Source organism: Drosophila tropicalis, unplaced genomic scaffold (assembly GCF_018151085.1).
Source record: "Drosophila tropicalis isolate 14030-0801.00 unplaced genomic scaffold, ASM1815108v1 contig_593, whole genome shotgun sequence".
Taxonomy (NCBI): domain Eukaryota; kingdom Metazoa; phylum Arthropoda; class Insecta; order Diptera; family Drosophilidae; genus Drosophila; species Drosophila tropicalis.
Window position 1 is genome coordinate 17,942,306 of NW_027173070.1, and position 20,579 is coordinate 17,962,884.

A 20,579-nucleotide genomic window follows, 5' to 3' on the forward strand; every position below is an offset into this window, starting at 1 on the left:
TAAGGGTTTAAGGATTAAATAAAAAGGAACATTTTTTTATCCTTCGAAAATTTCTTTACTTTTTCAAAAACTAAATTATTTAGCTGTGTATTACATTTAGACTCTTAATTTGTAGATCAAATCACATTTTTATTGGAAGCCAAATTTAGAATTTTTATTTTCATCAAAAAAAAAAATGTATAAATTGAAGACTCTAAAGCTCATATGCCCCTCTGGCTATAGGGTATCTACAGAAATAAGATTTAAATAAATAAAGAAAACAACAACAACAAAACAAGCAAACAGAGAGTCTCTTAAGAGTTAAGCCTATGTTGGCTAGCGATTCAGTTGCCAAACCGACTTTGCCGCGAACGCTTCTATACGCTGTGGCACGTTCGTTGCCTAAGTCATTTCCGACGCTTGTGAACGAATTGAATTTTCACTTTTAACAGTTTTTGACTTTTAAGAGAGCGCGCGTTGCTGCCGTTACCGTTACACACTGCGTTACGGTTATTTATGAGTGTAAGTGAGTGAACCTGGTGAAGATCAGCTGAAAAAGAAGCTGACGATGAAGACTGAGAGAAAGAGAGAGAGACACAATGTATGCCTATACGCGGCCTCCTCTCACGTCTCATCAACTTTGACCCAGACTAAACCGTTGGAACCACTTAAAATACAATTAAAACCAAAAAAAAAAAAAAACCAAAATTTTTTAATTTCTTTGTGGTTGTAAAAACAAAAGCGGGGAAAACAGAAAACAAGTTTAATTCTGACACCGAGTAAAAGTGTAAAAAAACAGAAAATTAAAAGAACAAGTGTGCGTGTTGTTGGCGTTGTAGAATTATTAAAGTAAACTTTACTCCAGAGGCAAACTCTGAAGTTAACTTTGGTTGACGCGACGCAATTTGCATATGACTCAACATTTAACAATTTCGAGTGTGTGTCGTCGAGTCTTGTGTGGTGTGTGTGTATATATGAAATTTGTATACCCTTGCAAAAAAGGTGTGCAATGATTTGGAGAAGATTTCTGCCAAAGAGAGAAAAAAATGTAGAACTCCAATTGTTGAAAATTGTTGATTTTTTTGATTATCATGTTGAGCTACTTGTATGAATATAAATACATACTTATGTATGTACATGTTTATGTAATAATTGACTGTATATACTTGGTCTTTAATGGTTGGCTTTACTTCTAAATTCAATAAATTAACTATTTATACAGTTTCCCATGGCGAAGAATGGTTTAAAAAATAGGAATTGAATGCTAAGCGATTCATTAACTTCATTAGGTAGATTAAAATACATATTGAGTCTAGAAACGTTGGAAGAATTATTGGCCCAAAAAACAAAGAATTCATTGTTCCCCGTATTTACATAAAAGTTTGTTGAACTTTTAGGAAATTTTCTACTTTTTTAATGCAATAGAATTTAATTAACCAAATCAGTGGTTAAAGATAGTAAGATGATAAAATAATCATATCAAAACTTCATTATATAAACAAAAGATATAGAATAGAATAATCTTGAAGGGAATAATTACGAAAAGGTTTTTTAAATTTATTAGAAATGTTATTTTTAGAAAAATACAACATACTTAAAAAATTTAAAAATAAACCATGAAGTATATTGTAGGGGAAAATTAGTCCTCTTCTTGTTATTATCTCTTACTTAATTTTTTATTTTCATTTCCTCACCAAATTACATAAGAACCACCTAAATTAAAGTCCTATCCTTGTTATTATCTCTTATTTAACTTCTATTTTTTTTAATACTGCTCGATTTTCGAGTTTAAACATCGATTTCTATCCCCAACATATACATATAAGATCAACCTAAATCAATTTAGTATTCAAATATCATTCATATGTATGTACATATGTATATGTAAGTGTAACTACTAAAAACTTGATTGAATTTCAAAAAATTTTGGATATCTTTTTTAGCATCTACTTACTATTTTGAAATTATCACCACACCGCGGTATATTTACAGAATAAATTAATACTATTTTCTCAATATTTAATTGTGACTCAAAAATAAAAATTTTAAAGATTTTCCTATTTAAATAAGTAGGATAGGTATTCAAATTTGCCTAAAAGGCCACTTAACATGGGTTTAGTTTCAATCTCTTTAAAATATTTTAAATTTTAGAGTTTTATATAACAAATGAATTTATATCCGGAAGACATAATTCCCGTGGGCCTTTCAATATAAATTTGTATTAGGACCAACCAATCATTCAATTAGTCGCTATAACCGGACGGACGTTATAAGCGGAGTCTTTATAACCGGATCCTACTGTTTAAAAGAGAAGAGCTTGAAAATACTAGGAAGGCATTCTTTAAGGGCTATTTTTGAACTTTTATTATTTTGTCTGTAGTTAGTATTTTGGATTGAGGCTTCATAAAATAGTTGAAATTTAATTAATACATACCTTTATTTTAATTATCTAAAGTATTTTTATAATAAGCTAGATATAATACTTTTTAAATGCCTCAAATCAGAAGGGTTTCCTATAGTTTTGAAAAAAAAAAACCTATTGAATAGTTACGAATATTAGTGGAAGGAATTTTTCTATGCATATAAACAATTAAATTCTTAGTATGAGTTGTAGAACGACAGTTTTTTGGTCTTTATAAACTTTCTATTGCCCAAATTTAGCCACTAGAAGAAAACACTTTTTGGTTAGAAATTTGGTGAGAGTATAGCAATTGCGGTTTGTCTTCTACTTTGTGGTTGTATGTATTGTCTCCACACCCGCTGAAAACCCCATTTTTTTTTTTTTGTTGTGCTTGAGTGATAGTTTCTATCTCTACACATTCCCATATCCCCATACCCATAACCATATTCACATTTTTTATGTTCCTTTTGCAGTCATCAATCCAACTCTTATTTCTTCTCCTCCTCCTCAATGGCAATGCGGGCAACTCAAATGGATTAGAGCGTCTGCCAAAATACAAAAGTAGAGAAAAAAACTTCAAATATTTAAGTGAAAGGTATATTTTTGTTGTAAATATATATATATATTACTGCATTTTTCAAAACGCATATATGTGTAACGGTAATTCCTGTTCATTTTATTTGATTTCATATGTTCAAATATACATAAATATTTGCTGTTCATTTCATAATGGGTGATTTCAACAATTTGCATAACATTTCTTTTCTTTTTCTGCTGCGATTGCATTGTGGTTCGAATTGTGCGGATTATTCAGGCATTTCAATTGTTAATATGCTATTGAACCCGCCTCTGTCTCTGGGTCTGGCTCTGTCTCTGGCCACGCAACTGCAAGATAATAAAAAAATAAATAAACTGAGAAAAATTAATTTAATTTTTATACAATGCAAGTCGCTCTTTTATTATTCGTTGCGTTTTATTTATGCTTCACGTTCACAAGAAAATTATGTTTTGGCATCTGCATAATTTCGTAATGTTCAATGGGCGTGGCAGTCAAGGGCGCGAACTAAATTCATTTCACATGCTCGTTTTTTTATTTCATTTTTGGGGTTTGTTCCATGTTGGAACTAATTATAGCTCTTAACTAAACTCGTTTCATCAACCTGCCCCAAAAAACAAGAAAGAAAGAAAAAATGATAGAGAAAAAAAAAGCGAAACAAACCGAACCGGACAACCCGGCGAGAATTTGCCTCTCGGTCTCGGTTTCAGTCATTTAGTTTGTCCAAGCAAATTAGCAATTAAAAAGCAAAAGAAAAATATGTTAGTAAGACCAACAGAAACACTTTGAGCTTGCAATTCTTTCCGGCCTACAATTGTGGGACAGGAAAAGGCTACCAACTCGAACTCCCCGGGGGAGAATGCCCTCTGAATGCCAACTGAATGCAAATTCGGTAAACAAACCAAAGAAAACTGAACACTAACTTAAGGTAGGCATATCCGGCGCCTCTTATGGCCTCTTCCACATCCACCCACAACCACATCCACATATTATACACGTCCACACCTCATCCACCTCGTATGCATTACCAAAGAGGCGGGGAACAATCATCATAATCATGATCACATTGTTGGCGCACCTGAAATGTCTCTCTTGGCATTGATGGGGCAAGTTAATTTGGAGTTCGTCGCCACAATTTTGATGACGATTCCAATTGACACTACAAACACCTTACAGAGCGTATGTATGTGTGTGTGTGTGTGTGTCTATTATGGGAAGATTACCGTATCGGACTGACTAAGCTGTTAACTGCTAACTTGACTTAAACGTCTGTCGTTCAAGTCGACGCAATGTGTTGGTGTTTTGATGAGCTGCGTCGCTTCTCGATGGGATCGTCAATTAATTTAAAGTGCTTAACATAACAAATTTTTCCTCCATAAATTTACTTTCGAACTGAATGCAACTTTAGAGGTGTTTGCCATCAGATTTAGCTCAAACCACTTTGAGTACGACAATTTTCAATCGAAATAAAGGCTTCAATTTATGTCGCATTCACAATTCGACAGGAAAATTTGCATTTTTTCGAAAGGTTATTTAACTGCCTTCAATTTTAATTCAAAATAGTCCAATACATATGTCATATCAAAACAAACCCAAATATCGAGATCGGTCTATCAATATATATGTAAAAAATATATGTATTATATTATATAAAGCTGAATTAACAAAGTATTTTGATAAAATTCATCCTTGGGGGTCAAATGGTTACCAAATTATATAAAATAGGTAAAGGGAAGCTCAAGCACATACATACCTATATATATTCTTGGTCAGCATCAAAAGTAGAGACGATCATGCCATGTCCCTACGTCCCACCTAAATCTTGAATACTATAACAGTTAAAGCCACCAAGAAGACTCGTGACAAATGCAAGTTATATGATCTATTTTTAATCTTAAATTAACAAATTCGTTCTAAAGTTTTTGTTATAGTTTAAAAAATTGTGACATAAGTTGTAAATCTAGGTAATCAAAGAAAAAAATGAATTTTTGAAATTAATTAAATTGTCAGGAAAAAGTTGGAAAAAGAGTATACAGAAAAAAAGAAATGTACATATGGAGGGTTCTATGGGAAAACATGGTTAAGGCAAATATATTCCAAAATTTCTTTATAATGCAATGATTTTTTTTGTTGTTGTTAAGTATGTACATACATTAAAAATCTGTCCAGACTTGGACAATGATTAAATTCGATGAAAAACATATAAAACATGGCATTAGCAAAGGTACAATCAAAAAGCAAAGCCTCAGAAGGGTTCATAGGGTTTAATCATCATCAGCTGAGAACGAGGAGACTAGCCCTACCAGTCAGGATCAGGCCTAAAAAGGTAGATCCAGAGGGTGCAATCTTTTTAGTCTGCGAGCAAAGTTTTCATTTGGTAGCCGGTTTGGGTGATTGGTAAGTCTGGCGAGGTGGCGAACTCCATACTGAAATGATAGATAAGCATATTTATAGAGAACAATGAATCGTTTCTACCTTAGATCACATTTTCGCCATTTTTTATCCCCCGATTCGCTTTTGAATAGGGTTATAGCATAAAAGCCTTCATATTAAAATTACATAGGTACACATCGGCAGTCTGGAGGGACTTGGTATAGGAGGGAAATTCAGCCAAACTCATGCCTTATCTGCTGAAATAAACAGACTTCTGGGTCTTTGTAATGGCCAAATTGAAAAGAAATGCACGGAATCTATGTGTCATGCATTCTCCACAAAACTATGTATAAACAATCTGTCATATCATATTGCCAGTTTCAATTTCTTTGTAGTGATGTGTAAGTAATTAATTCAATTTGCTCCAAGCAAAAGGCAGCACAGACAGAAATTCATTTGTCATGACATCAAAAACACAAACATAACTGACTCTGAGTCGTAAAAAAAAAACTGTTGGCAACTGTTTTTCAATATTTGATTTCCTTCTCGCTTGTTTCTATTTCTCAAGTGCAAATATTTTAACACTAATTTCTTGACCGAATCTTGTCAAATATTTTGGCTTGCTTCTGGGCCAACAGAAAAAGAACTCGAACAATGTATTTTGGTCTATTGTTAAATAGAAAAGTGAAAATCTTTCTTTAGCTAATGTGGCACAAGCCGTTAGATAGACAAAGAAGAACAAGAAGCAGCAGCAGCAGAAGCAAAGGCCGAAAACAAGTTCGTTGCTTAAGTCTTTTGTCCAAAATGAAATGTATATATATGTACATATATCGAACTAAAACTACAACTCATGACGTCTTAACATTTCATTCTCATTCTCATTTCAGCATTTAATATTAGCATCTGCATCTGGGCAACGGACATCGGGGCATAGCATGACAAGGCTCAATTAGGCAAAAAAAAAAAAAAAAAAACAAAATATCTGCGGACTGAAAAATCATTGAAACATAAAAACCGAACAAAACTAGAACTAGAACTTCTTTAACTGAATCAACGCATCGCACCACTGACCTCCTACTGCCAAGGCCGGGGCTGTTGGAGGAGAATTCCTAACCAGCTTATACCTTACCCTCCTGCTCCCATCCTATCCCGCCCCACCATCCAACTCTCTATCGCTCTCTTTCGTTCTCTCTATTCTTGATCTGCCTCTCTATCTCTCTCGGTCTGGGAAACACGAAAAATGAATTATCAGAAGGCAAGTGAAAAGCATTCGCCATCGGGCAACGGCAATCGGATTCAAACATTTTGGAACGATCGCATTATGGAGCGTTTCATCAAGGCGAATCTATTCATTATATGCTGTGTGGCTGCCGGACTATTGCTGGTAAGTAAACCAACACCACCACCACCACCACCACCAACAACAACAACAACAACAACTACATCATCAACTTAGTTGTTGGTTATAAGTGATATATGCTTGTCATATCTTTAAGCCATGTCGTTTACCGTTATCAAACACTGAAATTAAAAAAAAAAAAAACATTAACAACCACACACACACACACACACACACACACAACACACATTTAAAATCGAAAACATTTTTGCTCTATTAAGTGAAAATGAAATTATGTTTTTTTCCATTTTGCACATGCTCAAAAATTTCCACATGTTAATACCCGTTAGACATAGTTTAACTAGCGACTAGTAGGGTAGATTAGCTAAAACGAAATCAAAGAATCATTTAAGTAAAAGTTAAAACGCAATGGGTCTTGAGAGATTTCCAAGTTTCTGGTCTAAGTCAAACAAATGACTTGCTATTAACTTGGCCAATACTCAGGAATTTTTATTACTATTACGATCATTTCAGAAACTAAAAAAGTATATTTAATTAGAAATTTGGAATTAGCCAGTCATCCATTTATTATTTAAATTTTGACATTCTTTTATTTTTCAATTATGAAAGTGAATTACAAACAATGATAAATTTAGAAAAGTATTTCAGATGTTAATGAAATCTGGAAATCCTCTAGAATTATGTAGAATTTGAGACTGTGTAAAACTCGAAGATACAATATAACTTCGATGATTTAGAAGCGTAATAAAGATTTCCAGCATCTCGCTGACCTAATGGTTGAAGATTTGAGGAATCAGAGTCCCTACTATATGTATAAGTATTATCTGCTTAGATATTTTTATTATATTTTTGTTTGTCCAGCTTTCCACATTTTTTAAAGTTACTCAAAACTGAGTTTTAACCAGCTTGAGGTTAATAAATCTAACTAATTTATAAGATTTTAATCATAGGTGAGCAGGTTCTATTATCATCAGACTTCGCTAAAGAATCCACATTTGTGATGGCCATACCATTTCTTCAACTCTAAAAGTAGTTGGGAATTCTAACTACATGAAGCGCAAGAAGAACGGCAAAGCATACCCTTGGGCGCCAACAGAATTAGCGTAAAGGGCTTCGCCTTAAACCATTAACTGAAAATACATATTATTATTATAATATATATTACTGAATATTATTGCTTAAAAATAGTTTTATTATATTATTCCATCAGTTTAAACTTTCAAGTTGATTCTATCCGAATATAAATACAATAATGTAAAAGGATTTGAAAAAAAGATTTGAATACTAAAGAAGATATTTTCAACTTATTGCTCAAAAGTCTTTAAATGTAAAAATTCACTTTTAAAACGTTTTTTTTATACTCCAGACTGCTACTAGGTCTAATATTAATCACAATAAGAATATAGCCTACTTAAATGTTTGAAACTCATTCGAATATATTCTTTTAATCTGAAGTGAATTTTAAATTTCTCAACTTTTAAACAAAATTACATTATTAAAATCTTCTAATCATCAATCAAAATGTTTTTCCTTAATCGAGAAGATAAGTTTAAAAACTCTTTTAAATGTAAACTACTAAGAGAGTTAGAACCAGCTCACCTTTAAACTCTTTAAGATCTTATAAATTAATAAGATTTATTGACCTCAAGCCAGCTAAAAAACAGTTTTTATCACTTCAACTAAACTACCAAAAATTTTTGAAATATTTCCCAAAGCTCTTTAGCTTCAGCTTACGATTTAGAGCTGATTCAAATTTAGAGCTCAATATTTAATTTACTCATATCAATCAAAGCTTTTAATAGAGACTATAAGGTGGAATTTATAGTAGGTTGAAGGGACTTTTTATCCAGAAGCATAGACGTTTTCCTGGGCTGCTTATTGCATACTTCAAGGGGCAAATTTCCCTTATTTTACAGCCCTCGATCCGCTTATGTATGCGTGAAAGAACTCACTCTTGACAATTGTAGAACTATAATTCTTTACTGATAATTTTTGGATAATTTGCAATGATTTTTCAAATGTTGCTTAAGTGAGAGAGTTAAATCTCCGTTAAATGATTAAATTTGTGTTACAATTTCTCCTACTAACTAACAGGTATATCAAATGCCAGTCCACTCTTGTGAATTGTAGCGTATTCGTATCTCATTTTGTGTTTTTCTGGTTCATGATGAAGACGAGTTGTCAGTCGGAGACAGCGACATTCAGTCCGTCGGTCAGACATTGCATTACAGTAGTGGGGGAAACGGCAGTGGGAGCTCATTAATTGATTGATGGATGATGGTAGCAAAAACTACAAGAAAAAAAAAAAACAGTAGAAGAAAACCAAAAGACGTGTCTTTATGTGTCTCTTTATCTGTACAATTTCTGCATTCATTTCGTCTGCTCTGCTTGATTTATTTACGTACATAAGTTTTCGCTTTTGACGACGAATGTCGGTTAATTTCCATTTCTTTGGCTTTCTGCATTCCAGATTGTCTATTTGGGAGCCTTTTCATGTGAGGTATCTTGGCTCTTGGAGGCCCATGGTGATTTGCCATTTGCTGCCTACACATTGTGTTCACTGTACTTTGTAATGTTTGTGGCAACGACAATATTGATCCATGGTCTGGTCAGTGGTTTATGTTGGCCTCTATTCGCCTGGTCGGGTGTGATTGGTTTGCTGTCCATACCGGAATTGGTTTTTGTCATGCTAATGACCACACAACATTGGGTAAGAGTAATAGTAATGGATGGATTGTCTACCCCCATTCCCAAACCATTCCTTTCATTTTTTCCCCCTTCTTTTAAATGACATTCTCTCTGTCCATTTTTTAGGGTCTACAATCGGTGCACGGCTTGACAGAGTTGACCTCGTATCTTATCCGTTTGATTATCAATTGCTTTGCCCTGATTTGCGTTATTCCGACGGGAATTAAATGGCGTCGGGAGACTCAAGTGCTTAGCCAGCTGCAAGGATTGGCCACACGCCTCTCATTGCAGACGCCAGCGCCAAGTGTGCCCATGTCCAAGGCGGATTCACGTCGCTCTAGCCAGAGAATGGGCGGAGGCTTTGAGAATGCTGGCTATCAGATATGTGATGAGACCAAATTGCCATTAGGTCCTGGTCTCTCGTTGAACAATCAACAGGTGGGTGGCAGTCAAATCTTCGGCTCCCAGAATGAATTCAATGCCAGCATGTTTGCTCCGGCCCTGGCGCAACAGTTCAACAATGCCAGTCAAATGATGCAACAACAACGATCGGGTGTGGGTTCAGGAAATGCCTCAAATCGGGCTCAATCTCTGATGGATTTGCGTTGTACTTTGCCGGGCATGTATAATCCCAGACATGCCTTGGATCTGGAGGACAAGAATGCCAAATATTTTAATATAACCATAGATGATCTTAAGAATAATCTTCAAGACTCACGTCGTCGTCCTTCGCCACCATCCCTTATTGGCTCCACTAGCAATGATCCCATCTATTGTTCCATAGAGCCCAAGCAAATGACTCCACCTCCCACCAACCAACAGCGCCCACGAGGCTCTCATAAGCAGCCACCGCCGGCGAAACTCTCGAGGAACTGCATCTCGCTAGAGAATCTCGATGGCATTAGTAAAGTGCAAAATGATTTGGCCAACTACGGTAACAATTTGCTCCAGAATTATACCCAACAGCAGCAATACTATTTGGCCATGCTGCTGGAACAACAGCATCTCCATCAGCAGCATCAATTGCAACAGGCAGCGGGCATTTATCGTCGTCCCTCCGCTTGCAGTTCCACCAATGGCTTCGCCGGAACTGTCCTCGCCCAGCCTCTGCATCGGCGAGGATCGCAACAGCAACTGCAATACTATGGCGGCTTTGGGTATGCCAACTATGCCAATCCTTATATAACAGCGAATAGTAAATTGTCATTGGGCAATGAATCCGACGACTATAGAAAGTATCGAGATGTGGCTCTATAGCTTAACAGTTAAAAAATTTCAAGTCAAGTTGTTAGTTTTAGACACAATATATAATTTAGTAAGTAAAGCAAGTTGCTCCCAAGATATATTCCTCGGAATTTACAACCAAAGAGCCAAAAAACTAACTCAGTCCAAGTTAAAGATGAGCAGAGGGGAGACGAACGAGTAGCGAGAAAATGACAAACACTTATATAACTTAAAGTGAGAGGGAAATAATGGAATAAAATAGGAACAAAAAAAGTTATCCGAAAATTTCAACCTTTTCTCCAAAATTTTGAAGTTTTTGTGTTTGATTTTTAACGCAGTTAAAAGTAACGAGTAGCGAGTAAAAAGTTAAAACGAATAGCGAGTCCTAAAAGTATTCGAAAAGAATATTTAATTTAATTTAAGATTGAGAGGCAAAACAATTTGGACTTATGGAAATTTGCTCTCAATTTTAGTTTAACCTTTAGCTGGTAACGAGTAACGACAATAAAATCGATATAGATTTAGTTTTAATATTTTGAAAATACTCTTTAATTGTTTATGTAAGTTTAAAGATTCTGTAAATACAAATGTTTCATATAACACATAACTTCTCTTTATTTGTCTAACAAATCTGACAAGGGATTATCTGTGCTTAATGGAATGGATTTACTTGAACTAGAACTACTTGGGGTGACAGTTGCAGCCACATTTGGTTTAACCACTTTGCGTGCTGTTGGTTTAGCAGTTTTGACGCCAAACAGATCGTCGTCATCGTCCTCATCATCGCTGAAAAGGCTTTTGCTAGGCTTTAGGACAACATTTTTTGTATGGGGTGTAACTTTTGCAGTAACCGTTGACTTCACCGCCACTGGCATGGTGGCGGCAGGAGCGGGAATTGCCGAGGCAAACAAGTCATCATCATCATCGCCACTGTCATCGAAAAGTGTATTCCGAGTTTTAACAGAAGCAGCACTCTTTTTCTGGACTGGTTCTTTGGGTAATAATTGTGGAGCAGGCTTAACACTGACTTGAGTGGTCACCTTGGTCAAATCATCATCATCGCTGTCATCAAAGAGTTTACTCTGGGATCTTAGAGGAGGAGCACTTATTTTCACCTCAGACTCTTTGGTTATTTGATGGGAAGACTTTGCCGAGCCAACATTATCATTATCGTTGTCATCGAAGAGTTTACTCTGTGATTTTATAAACGGAACATGCTTTTTAACTTCCGAATTTTTGGTTATCAAATGCGAAGCAGGCATAGGACTAATTTTGGGGGTCTCCTTGGGCATTTCTGTGGTGGTTGGCTTGACTGATCCAAATAACGAATCATCATTGTCATCATCGCTATCCAGAAAGTTGGGTTTTACTTTCGCTGGAACTTTTGATGGTTCTTCTTTTGTTTTCTCCACTTGCTGTCGTTCTTCGTCTTGCAATGTCTTGGCATAATTCTCTTTTCTACCCCTTCTTGTCGAGGGACGACGTTGAGCTGGACCCCGTACACGAGTTTTATTAACATGCTGCAAACTATTGTCCGGGCTGGCAGGATCTGGCAGTTCAATTTTCCTACCCAATTGCGGACCTGGCATTAGAGCCTGCACATTAATATTTATGTTGGGCATTACCAGTTTTTTAACTGGTGAAATCGGTGGTACTAGTGGAACATGACGATCTACTTCATCTGCTTGCGGCAAGGGTGCATCATCAACAATGGGCAAACTCGGAGTAACAGCTCCAATTGTGGAGCCAGCTCTAGCCGTCTCACTAAAATCATCATAGAATATGGTATGAATACGTTTTGTATTCCCATGAACATCCACAGATGCTGTTGTTGTTGGTATAAAATTATCATCAACATCATCATCAGCATCATCATCTGGTGGGACATCGCTGAATATACCAGAATTCGATGTGGTTGTTGTTGGTTTGGTTGCGCTTGGTACTTTTGGTAAAGCTGGCTCAAAGAAATCCTGATCTTGGGTATCAAATATTTTCGAGGCACTTAAACTACTCAAATTGCTGTTAGCCAAACTCGAGAAAAATTCCGTATCATCGGGTGGTTCATCAAAGAGACTTGTATAATTCTGCATGATCTTTTGTGCAGAAGCAACCTGTTCGGTATTATAAGATGGAGAACTATTCCTATTTTGTCGATTACTGGTGACCTCAGCTATCATAGATATAATGGGATCTTCTTCTTTTCTCTCATCTGCAATATCCGGCGGTGGGGAATCGCTTAGAATTGGGATTGAATCTATTGGAACTTCAGTAAAAAGTTCCCCTTTTACTGAATCGTCCTCTAAATCAGAGATGGCTTCTGTGGGTGGATCTACTTGTGGTTTCGCAGAATCAACGGGCGGAACAAAAAGAATTTCAGTCGAATCTTGATCTAAATTCTCAATTGATTTCTGGAAAAGATCATTACTCTTAGAGTCGATTGGAGGAATTGTAAATGCGTTCTGTGGAATGTCGGAGAAACTACGAACATCCTTAAAAAGTTCCTCTTGATCATCTCCATCTTTTTCCACTGATTTGTCATGTTGTTCATCTTCAGCTTCCTTGTTTATGGACTCAATTTTGGATGGATTTGTAACCAGAACTGTATTAATCTCATCATCACTAAAATCATCATTAAATAAATCTGTTACATTTATAGACTTAGCCATGGACTTTGCTTCATTTGTCACTTCCAATGGTTTTTCTGCACTGGCAATCTCTATAGGTTTCATTTTGTCTTCCTCCTCTTGATACTGTTCATCTTCTGGCGGCTCTATTTTATTTTTAGGTAATGGTTTTATAGTTTTTGGTGTCCCAAAGATATCTTCATCGTCTTCAATATCATCAAAGAGACTTTTCTTCATAGGTACCAATGGGGGTGACGGTGGCGTTGTTTCAGACTCGAATTGAGCAGATTTGGCTTTAGCTGTTGGTAGAGTTTTCTTTGTAAATATATCATCTATATCTAACTCATCATCATCATCATCAAAGAGAGATGTTCTCTTTGTTATTTGTTCTATGGGCTTTGTCTTTGCCTTGGTCTTTGCCGTTAATGAACTTAAAAAGTCATCATCAAAGTCGTCCAAATCGTCATTAAATAATGATTTGGGCAAGGGTTTCACAGTAGCAACTGCAGGCGTTGCTTCTGGAGGAGACTGAAAAACTGGCTGCCTTAATGCAGTACTTGGAGGTGGACTATCATCAAATAGGTTCGTTGTCTTGCTTTTAATCTCAATTTTCGGGGTCTGTGGCTTCTGTTCTTCCAAAACTTTTTTTGTAGATTCCTTCGTAGGCTTTTTCTCTATTGCAGTGGTTGTCTTGCCCTGGGCTTTGTCTACGATTTCCGTCATAAATGAATTAAAATCATCATCATTGAACAGATTGACCGGCATACGCTTAATGGGATTTGAAGGTTTAGAAACAACTTCCTTGTCCAGTTCAGTGTGCAGAGGCTTTGGAAGCTCTTCTTTTTCGAACACTTTGGGTGGTGGTGGCTGTATAGCAGCGCTACTAGAGCTCGAGCTTAACGAGGGTCCTCCATCTGTTGCTGGCAAGTGCGCAAACGCTGGCGAAGATCTCATTGACGATGATGTAGAGGGCGCATCATCACTTGGTGGCGATTGCCTAAGGGCTGCAAATAAATCGTGTTCATGAAGCTGCCGCTTGGTTTGGCTAGTTATAATGGGTCGCGGTTGGGTTTGGGTTCTAGGTGTTTGTTCAGGAGCCGGTTTTGGTGGCGATGGAGTACTTTGTTTCACTTTCTCAATTACAGGGTCTATTCTTAAAGGTGCCACTGACGAGGAGTCCGATTGCGAAAGATTAGTCTCCGTTTTCCGGGTGTCATGGTTTTCCTCGGATGAACTAGATGAAAACTCCTCGGATTGTTCATCTTCGCTGTTTTCTCTGCTTTCATACAGACCAGCATATTTATGCTCTTGCCATTCCTTAGAGCCTATTATATAGGGTAAGGGTATGGCATCATAGGGATTCTTGGGACGATAAAGTATGCTAGAAGTATAAAAATCCAAACATTGCACAATAAATTTTTTTTAATTATCATAACTTAACATACGTTTGTTCTTTGGCTCCTTGCACATCCTCATCTTCATCGGAATCAGGAACATCTAAAGTTACCGGCTCGAAATTCTTGCGAAGCATATTTAAGTTATTTTGAAGAAATTCCTTAGCCATTTCCTGGGGACCTTGCTTTGGTGGCAGTGGCTAGAAATCAAAATAAATTCATGATTAAATATCGACCAGGTTTAATCTGCCGTACCTTTTTTTTCCGTGTCTCGGGTATTAAAAAATCATCATCGTCCACTTCTTCTATTCGATATTCAACAAATTGTTGTCCAAACTGTAACGAACGTAAACTATTGGTGGCATTATTCAGGGCAATGTCTGTAGTCCGGACACTGGTTTCAAATTCCCTCAGCTTTTGGCTTGTGTGTTCTCCTCGCTCCTTCAGATTCTAAAAAAAAAAACCAAACCCACAAGAAAATTTTGGGAGCCTGCAAACTACAACGCCCGCAATTAAACTTACCTCGGAAATTCGCTTCATTAACTCTAACAGAGCACAATCGCCAGCAAAGTTCCATTCTGGAGCTTGCTTTACAATATCATTTACCTCAGAGCTAATATTCATTTCAAAACTTCGAAAATCAAAGTTTTGATTTTTATTTATCTCTGACAATAAAAAATAAAAACAAAAGAGCAGTGTTGTTGGATTCTGTGATTCGCCTGAGCAGTGTTAATAACGACAACTGGAAACAGCTGAATGGTGCTGCCGGAGTTCAAAATATTTTGTGGCAACGCTGCACGTGTTGCAGTTCGCTTCTTACAGTTTCACATTTAAAATAATTTATTTTTTTTAAAAAAGGTCAACTAAATTTGAGCTATGGCTATGCTAGCGGAACCTCGACGTCGGAAGCGTTATAACTTGTGTCCGCGTGGCAAGGCTTTATACGAAGGTAAACTAACGCTAATCCTATCCAACCTTAACTATACATACATACATTTGAAACGTCCCTTTTTTTCATTTAGATGATAATCGCTTTGGAACCAAAATGTTGGAAAAAATGGGATGGTCTAAGGGCCGGGGGCTGGGAGCTAATGAGGATGGCCAGCAGGAATTTGTAAGAGTTCGATTTAAAAACGATGCCGAGGGCTTGGGATTTGAGGCGCGCGATGACCAGTGGACCACGCACGAGGAGGGCTTCAATGGTCTCTTAAAAGCCCTCAATGGTGAAGCGAGTGAGGGGGAAAATGCTGCACCAGCACCCGCCTCAGAGGAGGATGAAGCGAGACCAGCTTTTGGATTTGGCTTCAAGACCAATGAGGCAGATCCAGCTCCTACACAAAAAAATCAACTAAAGGAAAAAATAAGCGGCATATCACTAGAAGAGAGATCCAAGGAGAGCAAGGCTCGTGTGCACTACAAAAAATTTACGCGTGGCAAAGACTTGTCGCAGTACAGTGAAAAGGATTTGGCAAACATATTTGGAAAAAAAGGCCACAGATGACACAGAACAGACAACAAAGGAGGCCACACCACCACCTCCTGAGAAAAAGGACACAGATCCGAATTTCGCTGGCGTCCAAACTCTCAGTACGGGACTTTCGGTTCAGGATTATTTCAAACATAAAATGGAAGCTATGAAAAATCGTATAAAAAATAATTCAAATACGACACCTCTTACAAACGGCAATGAAGAACAGAAGGACAAAGAAATAGTGGAAGAGAAACCAGTTGAAGTACTTCCCAAAAAGAAGAAGAAAAAGAAGGATAAAGAACGGGAATTAGCTGAAGAGCTAGAAATTAACGAAGAAGCAACTCCCAAGAAAAAGAAAAAATCCAAAAAATCGAACAAAGAAAAAGAGGAAACTAAAGAAAATTATCAAGAATTAGATGATGAAACCACCACAACTAAGAAAAAGAAAAATAAGGATAAAATTGAAAAGAATGTGGAAATTATCCCAGAAGAATCAGCTAAAAAAAAAGAAAAAGAAGAAGGATAAACCTGAAATAGAAGATGTCAAAATAATTAAAGAAATTGTTAGCGAAGAATCATCTAAAAAAAGGAAAAGGAGCAAAATTGAAATAGAAGTGAATGAACTTGAAGAAGACACCAAAAGTTCTTCTGTAGCAGAAGAAGCTAAACAAAATGTAGAAGATCCCGTAGAAGAGCCTCCTTTGAAAAAGCGAAAAAAGTCAAAGAAAAACAAAAACGAATTGGTCGAAGAATTGCTGACAAAAGATGATGAAATAAAAAAAACAAAAAAAAGGATACGAATGTAGCGGATGATTGCCCCACGGAGGAAACAGAAGTGATACCTAAGAAGAAAAAGAAAAAGTCCAAAAAAGAAGACAAGACAAATGGTGATGTGCTACCGACCGATTCGGTAAGTGCTGCTATAAGCTCCGGCGATATGAGCGATTCATTATCTACAGAACCCGAAGATGATGATTATCTAGCCAAGCAAAAGCTACAAGAAGAACTTAAATCATTTGATATTGTTAAAATCTCTTCATTTTGTGCAGAGCAATTTCAACTCTTTAACATGAGTGCCTATACAAATGCCACATTGCATGAGATACCTGGATACGGTTGTAGTGAGAATCTTCAATTGGAGGTGGAAGATAATGAATTCGATAAAGAACGCCTAATAAATCTATGGAACAATACTAGCTCAACATTGTATAAGAAAACAAAACGCGCCTATCCCAAATTGGTTAAACCGTCCACGGTACGAGCTGTGAAGAAAAAGACTGTGTTTGCAGCCGTATAGGTTGGTGTTGGCGCTTTCGTCTTTTCTTTAATTTTAAGCAAAGAAAATAATTTTAAATTCCTTTTTTGTTTTGTACATAAACAGCTTAATTAGTTTTGTTTAAATATAAATTTTTAGTGGCTTAGTTATTTTAATGTAACTGTAACAATTAATAATAGTAATAATAAAGATTTCAATGAACTTAAACTCAGCGTTTTGGGCGATTCACAAGCTTCAGTCTTGTTAAATAGAACCAAAGGATAAGTGCTGCAAGGTGGATGGTCGATATATCTTCAAAAGGGGGACCCTTATATAGTAGATTGTAATGTAATGTTTTCTATACATAAATCTCTCTATGTACGTAATATCAATTTGGGTCGAGAGCAGGCATATAAAGGAGATCCTTAAAGTTTAGAGGGAACCTAATACGGTGTTGAATTACGATTGGCCAGACGACGTGAACGTCTCAAAGGTTTATTATTATCGTGTATGGAACTTTGACGGCTTTTTGATTGATTTGAATGATTATTGGCCATATTCCGATTAAATGCGTTCAAATGCACATGAGAATCCCACTGAAAATAAGAACAAAAAAAAACTTTTAAGACATGCATTTTTCCCTACTTAAAGAGCAATGCATACCGAACCGGAGACAATTTCTGAGCGCACTGGATGCCAATCTAAATCTCTAATAACATTACGATGTCCTTCAATAGCCTCTTTGATTTTTCCAGTAAGTACATCATAAACTACATGAACAGAAAAGCAAAAAGTTAGAAAAACGGTACTCCGCATTGCCACTTTGTTGAATCACTCACTTATAATACGTCCTGTGGCACAGCCAGTGTATATATAACGCTGTCCAGTTTGCTCCAATGGTGAGAATTTGGCCCTTAGCAGGGTTTTGCTTACACGATGTCCACGATAGGTCATTATACTAGTATCCCCATCTAAAGCCTTGTGTGGGTTATAGACTAATAGGAAACACATAAAGGTAAGAAAATGTATAAGAAACTATAACATTATTTCTTACATTCACGTGGCACTCTATCCCAGCGATAGTCCCATGTGGTCTCCAGTTGCTGTTGTCGTGCACTGCAACGATGACGCAAATTGCTTGGCTGTCGCATATCCCAAATTTTAATGCTCTGATCTTTAGAGTTACTTAATACATAATATCCATCATTACGAGAATCTATATATGTAATGCCATCATAGTGGCCAATGAAGGACACAACAGATTTCGATAGACTGCGACTACGGAATGAAGTGCGCAAATCGTAGACCTTTAATAAGCCATCATCACAACCTACACAAAAAGTTGATATCAGATTAATAACAGTTTAGGTGAATATATAACAAATTGTTTTAACACTAACCAGCGATTATCACATTTGGATTATTGTCATTGACAAAGCTAACAGCATTCACATCCGTTACGGGCATACGATGAGTTCTAACTATTTGAGTGGCTCTGGTGCGAACATCACCAACAATAACGGAGGCATTATTGCTGCCACCTATGATCGTATCACCTGAAATTTGAGATAAAACACTTTTAAATGGCTTAATTTGACATCAGGAGCCAAACTTTTTACGGAAACTCATGGGAGACTCTGACATTAGTTCAGAGAAAGATGATGTTTCAGTAAAACTACAAAATAAATAAACTAGTGTTGTATTACCTGTGGGAGAATAGCGTAATGAGAATATGCCCACACGATTGCTTGACATGTCATTAACATCGATCCATTGGCAATCATCGCCAGTGCCATTAACAGGCATAATGAAAACTAAAAGAGAAATCAACAAGTAAATATAATTTGATTAAGTTAAAGGGTCAATTCCAGATACTAACAAGATCGCGACCAAGTTGAGTAGGCAAAATGTTGTCCGTTCGGACTGAAATCAGCATCAATGATACTATATTGAACATCACGGGCATTAATACGATTTAATAGATGATATGTGCCCTTTAGACCATCATAGATCCGAACATAACCATCTTGGCAGGCTGTCATTAGCTTGCTGCCATCACGATTAAATTTTGTTACAAAAATTTTAGAATCCAAGGACATTAAACGTGTGGTCTTCTGATTTGGTATATACATATTGTTAATGTAACGCTGCTGATTGGATGAAAATGAAGCACTTCCAGGAGCGGCTACACCATTTTCACGCTGTTGCAACGCCTTTAGTAAATTCCAATGTTGCTGTTGTTCCTCTGATGACGATGATCCACTCAAAGCTCTTATCTCTTTGAACATGTCTGAGCCCTAAGAAAATTGCAATGTTATCTCTTTCATTAGATTAAAGTCATTTGGTGGTTAAAATGTATTGTATTTCATAATTACCTGAAACTTTTCCAAGTTAGGTTTCTTTCGTATGACTGGTAGATTATTTGGATGGACGCGTGCAGGAGTTCTAAGTTCCATGTCGACAGCATTTACCGTAAAGTTGATCACATTAAATCCCATTTCGTTGTCCGTGGAGTCGAAACCATCGTCATCCCCTCCAATTAAACTAAGATGATTTCCCATTGAAAATTTTTACTTATTTTATTTCAACTTTGACTCTTTATTATTATGATTGTTTTCCTCTGAAAGCACAAACACACACAGAGTAAAACAACTACACACACATTGAAAATTGAAACGCATATAAATATGTTAGAGATGGGAGTTATTGAATATGTCATTAAAAAGTTTCACAAAGCCACGAATTATTTCAATGGCAAATGCCAATTAACTTTTTGACTGAACAATTGTTTAAGACATAAGATAACGTAAAGGTATTTATCCTGTTGCGCTTTGTATACAACGATTTTATATCCATGGGGTAAATGTCATCGCTAGTCAGCTGATGGCTTATCGATAGTACGATACTTCTAGGCACAGTGCTGAATAACGTAAAAATTTAAAGTCGATTAATTTTCCGGAAAATTCGAACTTTACTATGGTCAAAACCATTGAGCCAAAATCCGCTTGTACTTAACAAGTATGATTAATTAAAACGTCTTCTACAATACCAATTGATACTGCATGTCGCTCACATTCATCAATTTAATAAAGGCAGCTGCTGCTTTATACTGCTTTTTACCATTTATGTGCTAGTCATCCAAAGAAAATCGAGCTGTTCGGTGATAAGTACTTTAAATTCATTGCGTATAACCAAAATGCAATCTTTAAGAAAAGACTATATAAAAAGCGTATATATACATATGTATATGGATT

General features: G+C 36.4%; 4 protein-coding genes across 6 annotated transcripts; 2 read left to right on the plus strand and 2 right to left on the minus strand.

Annotated features, from left to right (window-relative positions):
• The first annotated feature begins 340 nt into the window (after positions 1-340).
• On the plus strand, positions 341-11,175 carry Rcd6 (Reduction in Cnn dots 6). 3 transcript variants are annotated; one of them, XM_068288292.1, is made up of 5 exons: positions 341-501; positions 2,854-2,975; positions 6,197-6,693; positions 9,140-9,379; positions 9,484-11,175. In XM_068288292.1, the coding sequence occupies exons 3-5, from the start codon at positions 6,550-6,552 to the stop codon at positions 10,612-10,614; spliced, it is 1,515 nt and encodes a 504-aa protein (XP_068144393.1). In that variant the 5' UTR covers positions 341-501; positions 2,854-2,975; positions 6,197-6,549; the 3' UTR covers positions 10,615-11,175. The 3 variants fall into 3 exon arrangements, with proteins under 3 accessions (XP_068144393.1, XP_068144395.1, XP_068144394.1); XM_068288294.1 differs by having other exon boundaries at positions 6,562-6,693; XM_068288293.1 differs by lacking the exon at positions 2,854-2,975.
• FAM21 (Family with sequence similarity 21) lies at positions 11,102-15,314 on the minus strand. Its single transcript, XM_068288290.1, has 4 exons — positions 15,122-15,314; positions 14,855-15,049; positions 14,651-14,799; positions 11,102-14,586 (listed from the first exon to the last, which is right to left on the minus strand). Exons 1-4 carry the CDS (start codon positions 15,221-15,223, stop codon positions 11,196-11,198), a joined length of 3,837 nt encoding a protein of 1,278 aa, XP_068144391.1. The 5' UTR covers positions 15,224-15,314; the 3' UTR covers positions 11,102-11,195.
• LOC137575658 (PIN2/TERF1-interacting telomerase inhibitor 1) lies at positions 15,296-17,553 on the plus strand. The gene is given in 5 exon segments (XM_068288295.1): positions 15,296-15,548; positions 15,622-16,082; positions 16,084-16,576; positions 16,578-16,870; positions 16,873-17,553. Coding segments are annotated over 5 exon segments (1,815 nt in total). The 5' UTR covers positions 15,296-15,475; the 3' UTR covers positions 17,368-17,553.
• On the minus strand, positions 17,365-20,004 carry LOC137575656 (DDB1- and CUL4-associated factor 11). Its single transcript, XM_068288291.1, has 8 exons — positions 19,701-20,004; positions 19,205-19,622; positions 19,032-19,139; positions 18,726-18,881; positions 18,380-18,655; positions 18,165-18,320; positions 17,989-18,095; positions 17,365-17,921 (listed from the first exon to the last, which is right to left on the minus strand). The coding sequence occupies exons 1-8, from the start codon at positions 19,884-19,886 to the stop codon at positions 17,769-17,771; spliced, it is 1,560 nt and encodes a 519-aa protein (XP_068144392.1). The 5' UTR covers positions 19,887-20,004; the 3' UTR covers positions 17,365-17,768.
• Between the last annotated feature and the right edge of the window lie 575 nt (positions 20,005-20,579).

What these genes read in the sequence shown, in the direction of transcription:
- LOC137575656 (XM_068288291.1), bottom strand. Translation starts at nt 19,886, where the DNA reads ATGGGAAATCATCTTAGTTTAATTGGAGGGGATGACGATGGTTTCGAC. An exon ending in CTCAACTTGGTCGCGATCTT is followed by an intron (nt 19,140 to 19,204) that starts GTTAGTATCTGG and finishes TTTCTCTTTTAG; the next exon opens with TTTTCATTATGCCTGTTAAT. An exon ending in ATTACGCTATTCTCCCACAG is followed by an intron (nt 18,882 to 19,031) that starts GTAATACAACAC and finishes CTCAAATTTCAG; the next exon opens with GTGATACGATCATAGGTGGC.
- FAM21 (XM_068288290.1), bottom strand. Translation starts at nt 15,223, where the DNA reads ATGAATATTAGCTCTGAGGTAAATGATATTGTAAAGCAAGCTCCAGAA. An exon ending in TAATGAAGCGAATTTCCGAG is followed by an intron (nt 15,050 to 15,121) that starts GTAAGTTTAATT and finishes TTTTTTTTTTAG; the next exon opens with AATCTGAAGGAGCGAGGAGA. An exon ending in CCGAGACACGGAAAAAAAAG is followed by an intron (nt 14,800 to 14,854) that starts GTACGGCAGATT and finishes TTTGATTTCTAG; the next exon opens with CCACTGCCACCAAAGCAAGG.
- Rcd6 (XM_068288292.1), top strand. Translation starts at nt 6,550, where the DNA reads ATGAATTATCAGAAGGCAAGTGAAAAGCATTCGCCATCGGGCAACGGC. An exon ending in TGGCTGCCGGACTATTGCTG is followed by an intron (nt 6,694 to 9,139) that starts GTAAGTAAACCA and finishes TCTGCATTCCAG; the next exon opens with ATTGTCTATTTGGGAGCCTT. An exon ending in TAATGACCACACAACATTGG is followed by an intron (nt 9,380 to 9,483) that starts GTAAGAGTAATA and finishes TCCATTTTTTAG; the next exon opens with GGTCTACAATCGGTGCACGG.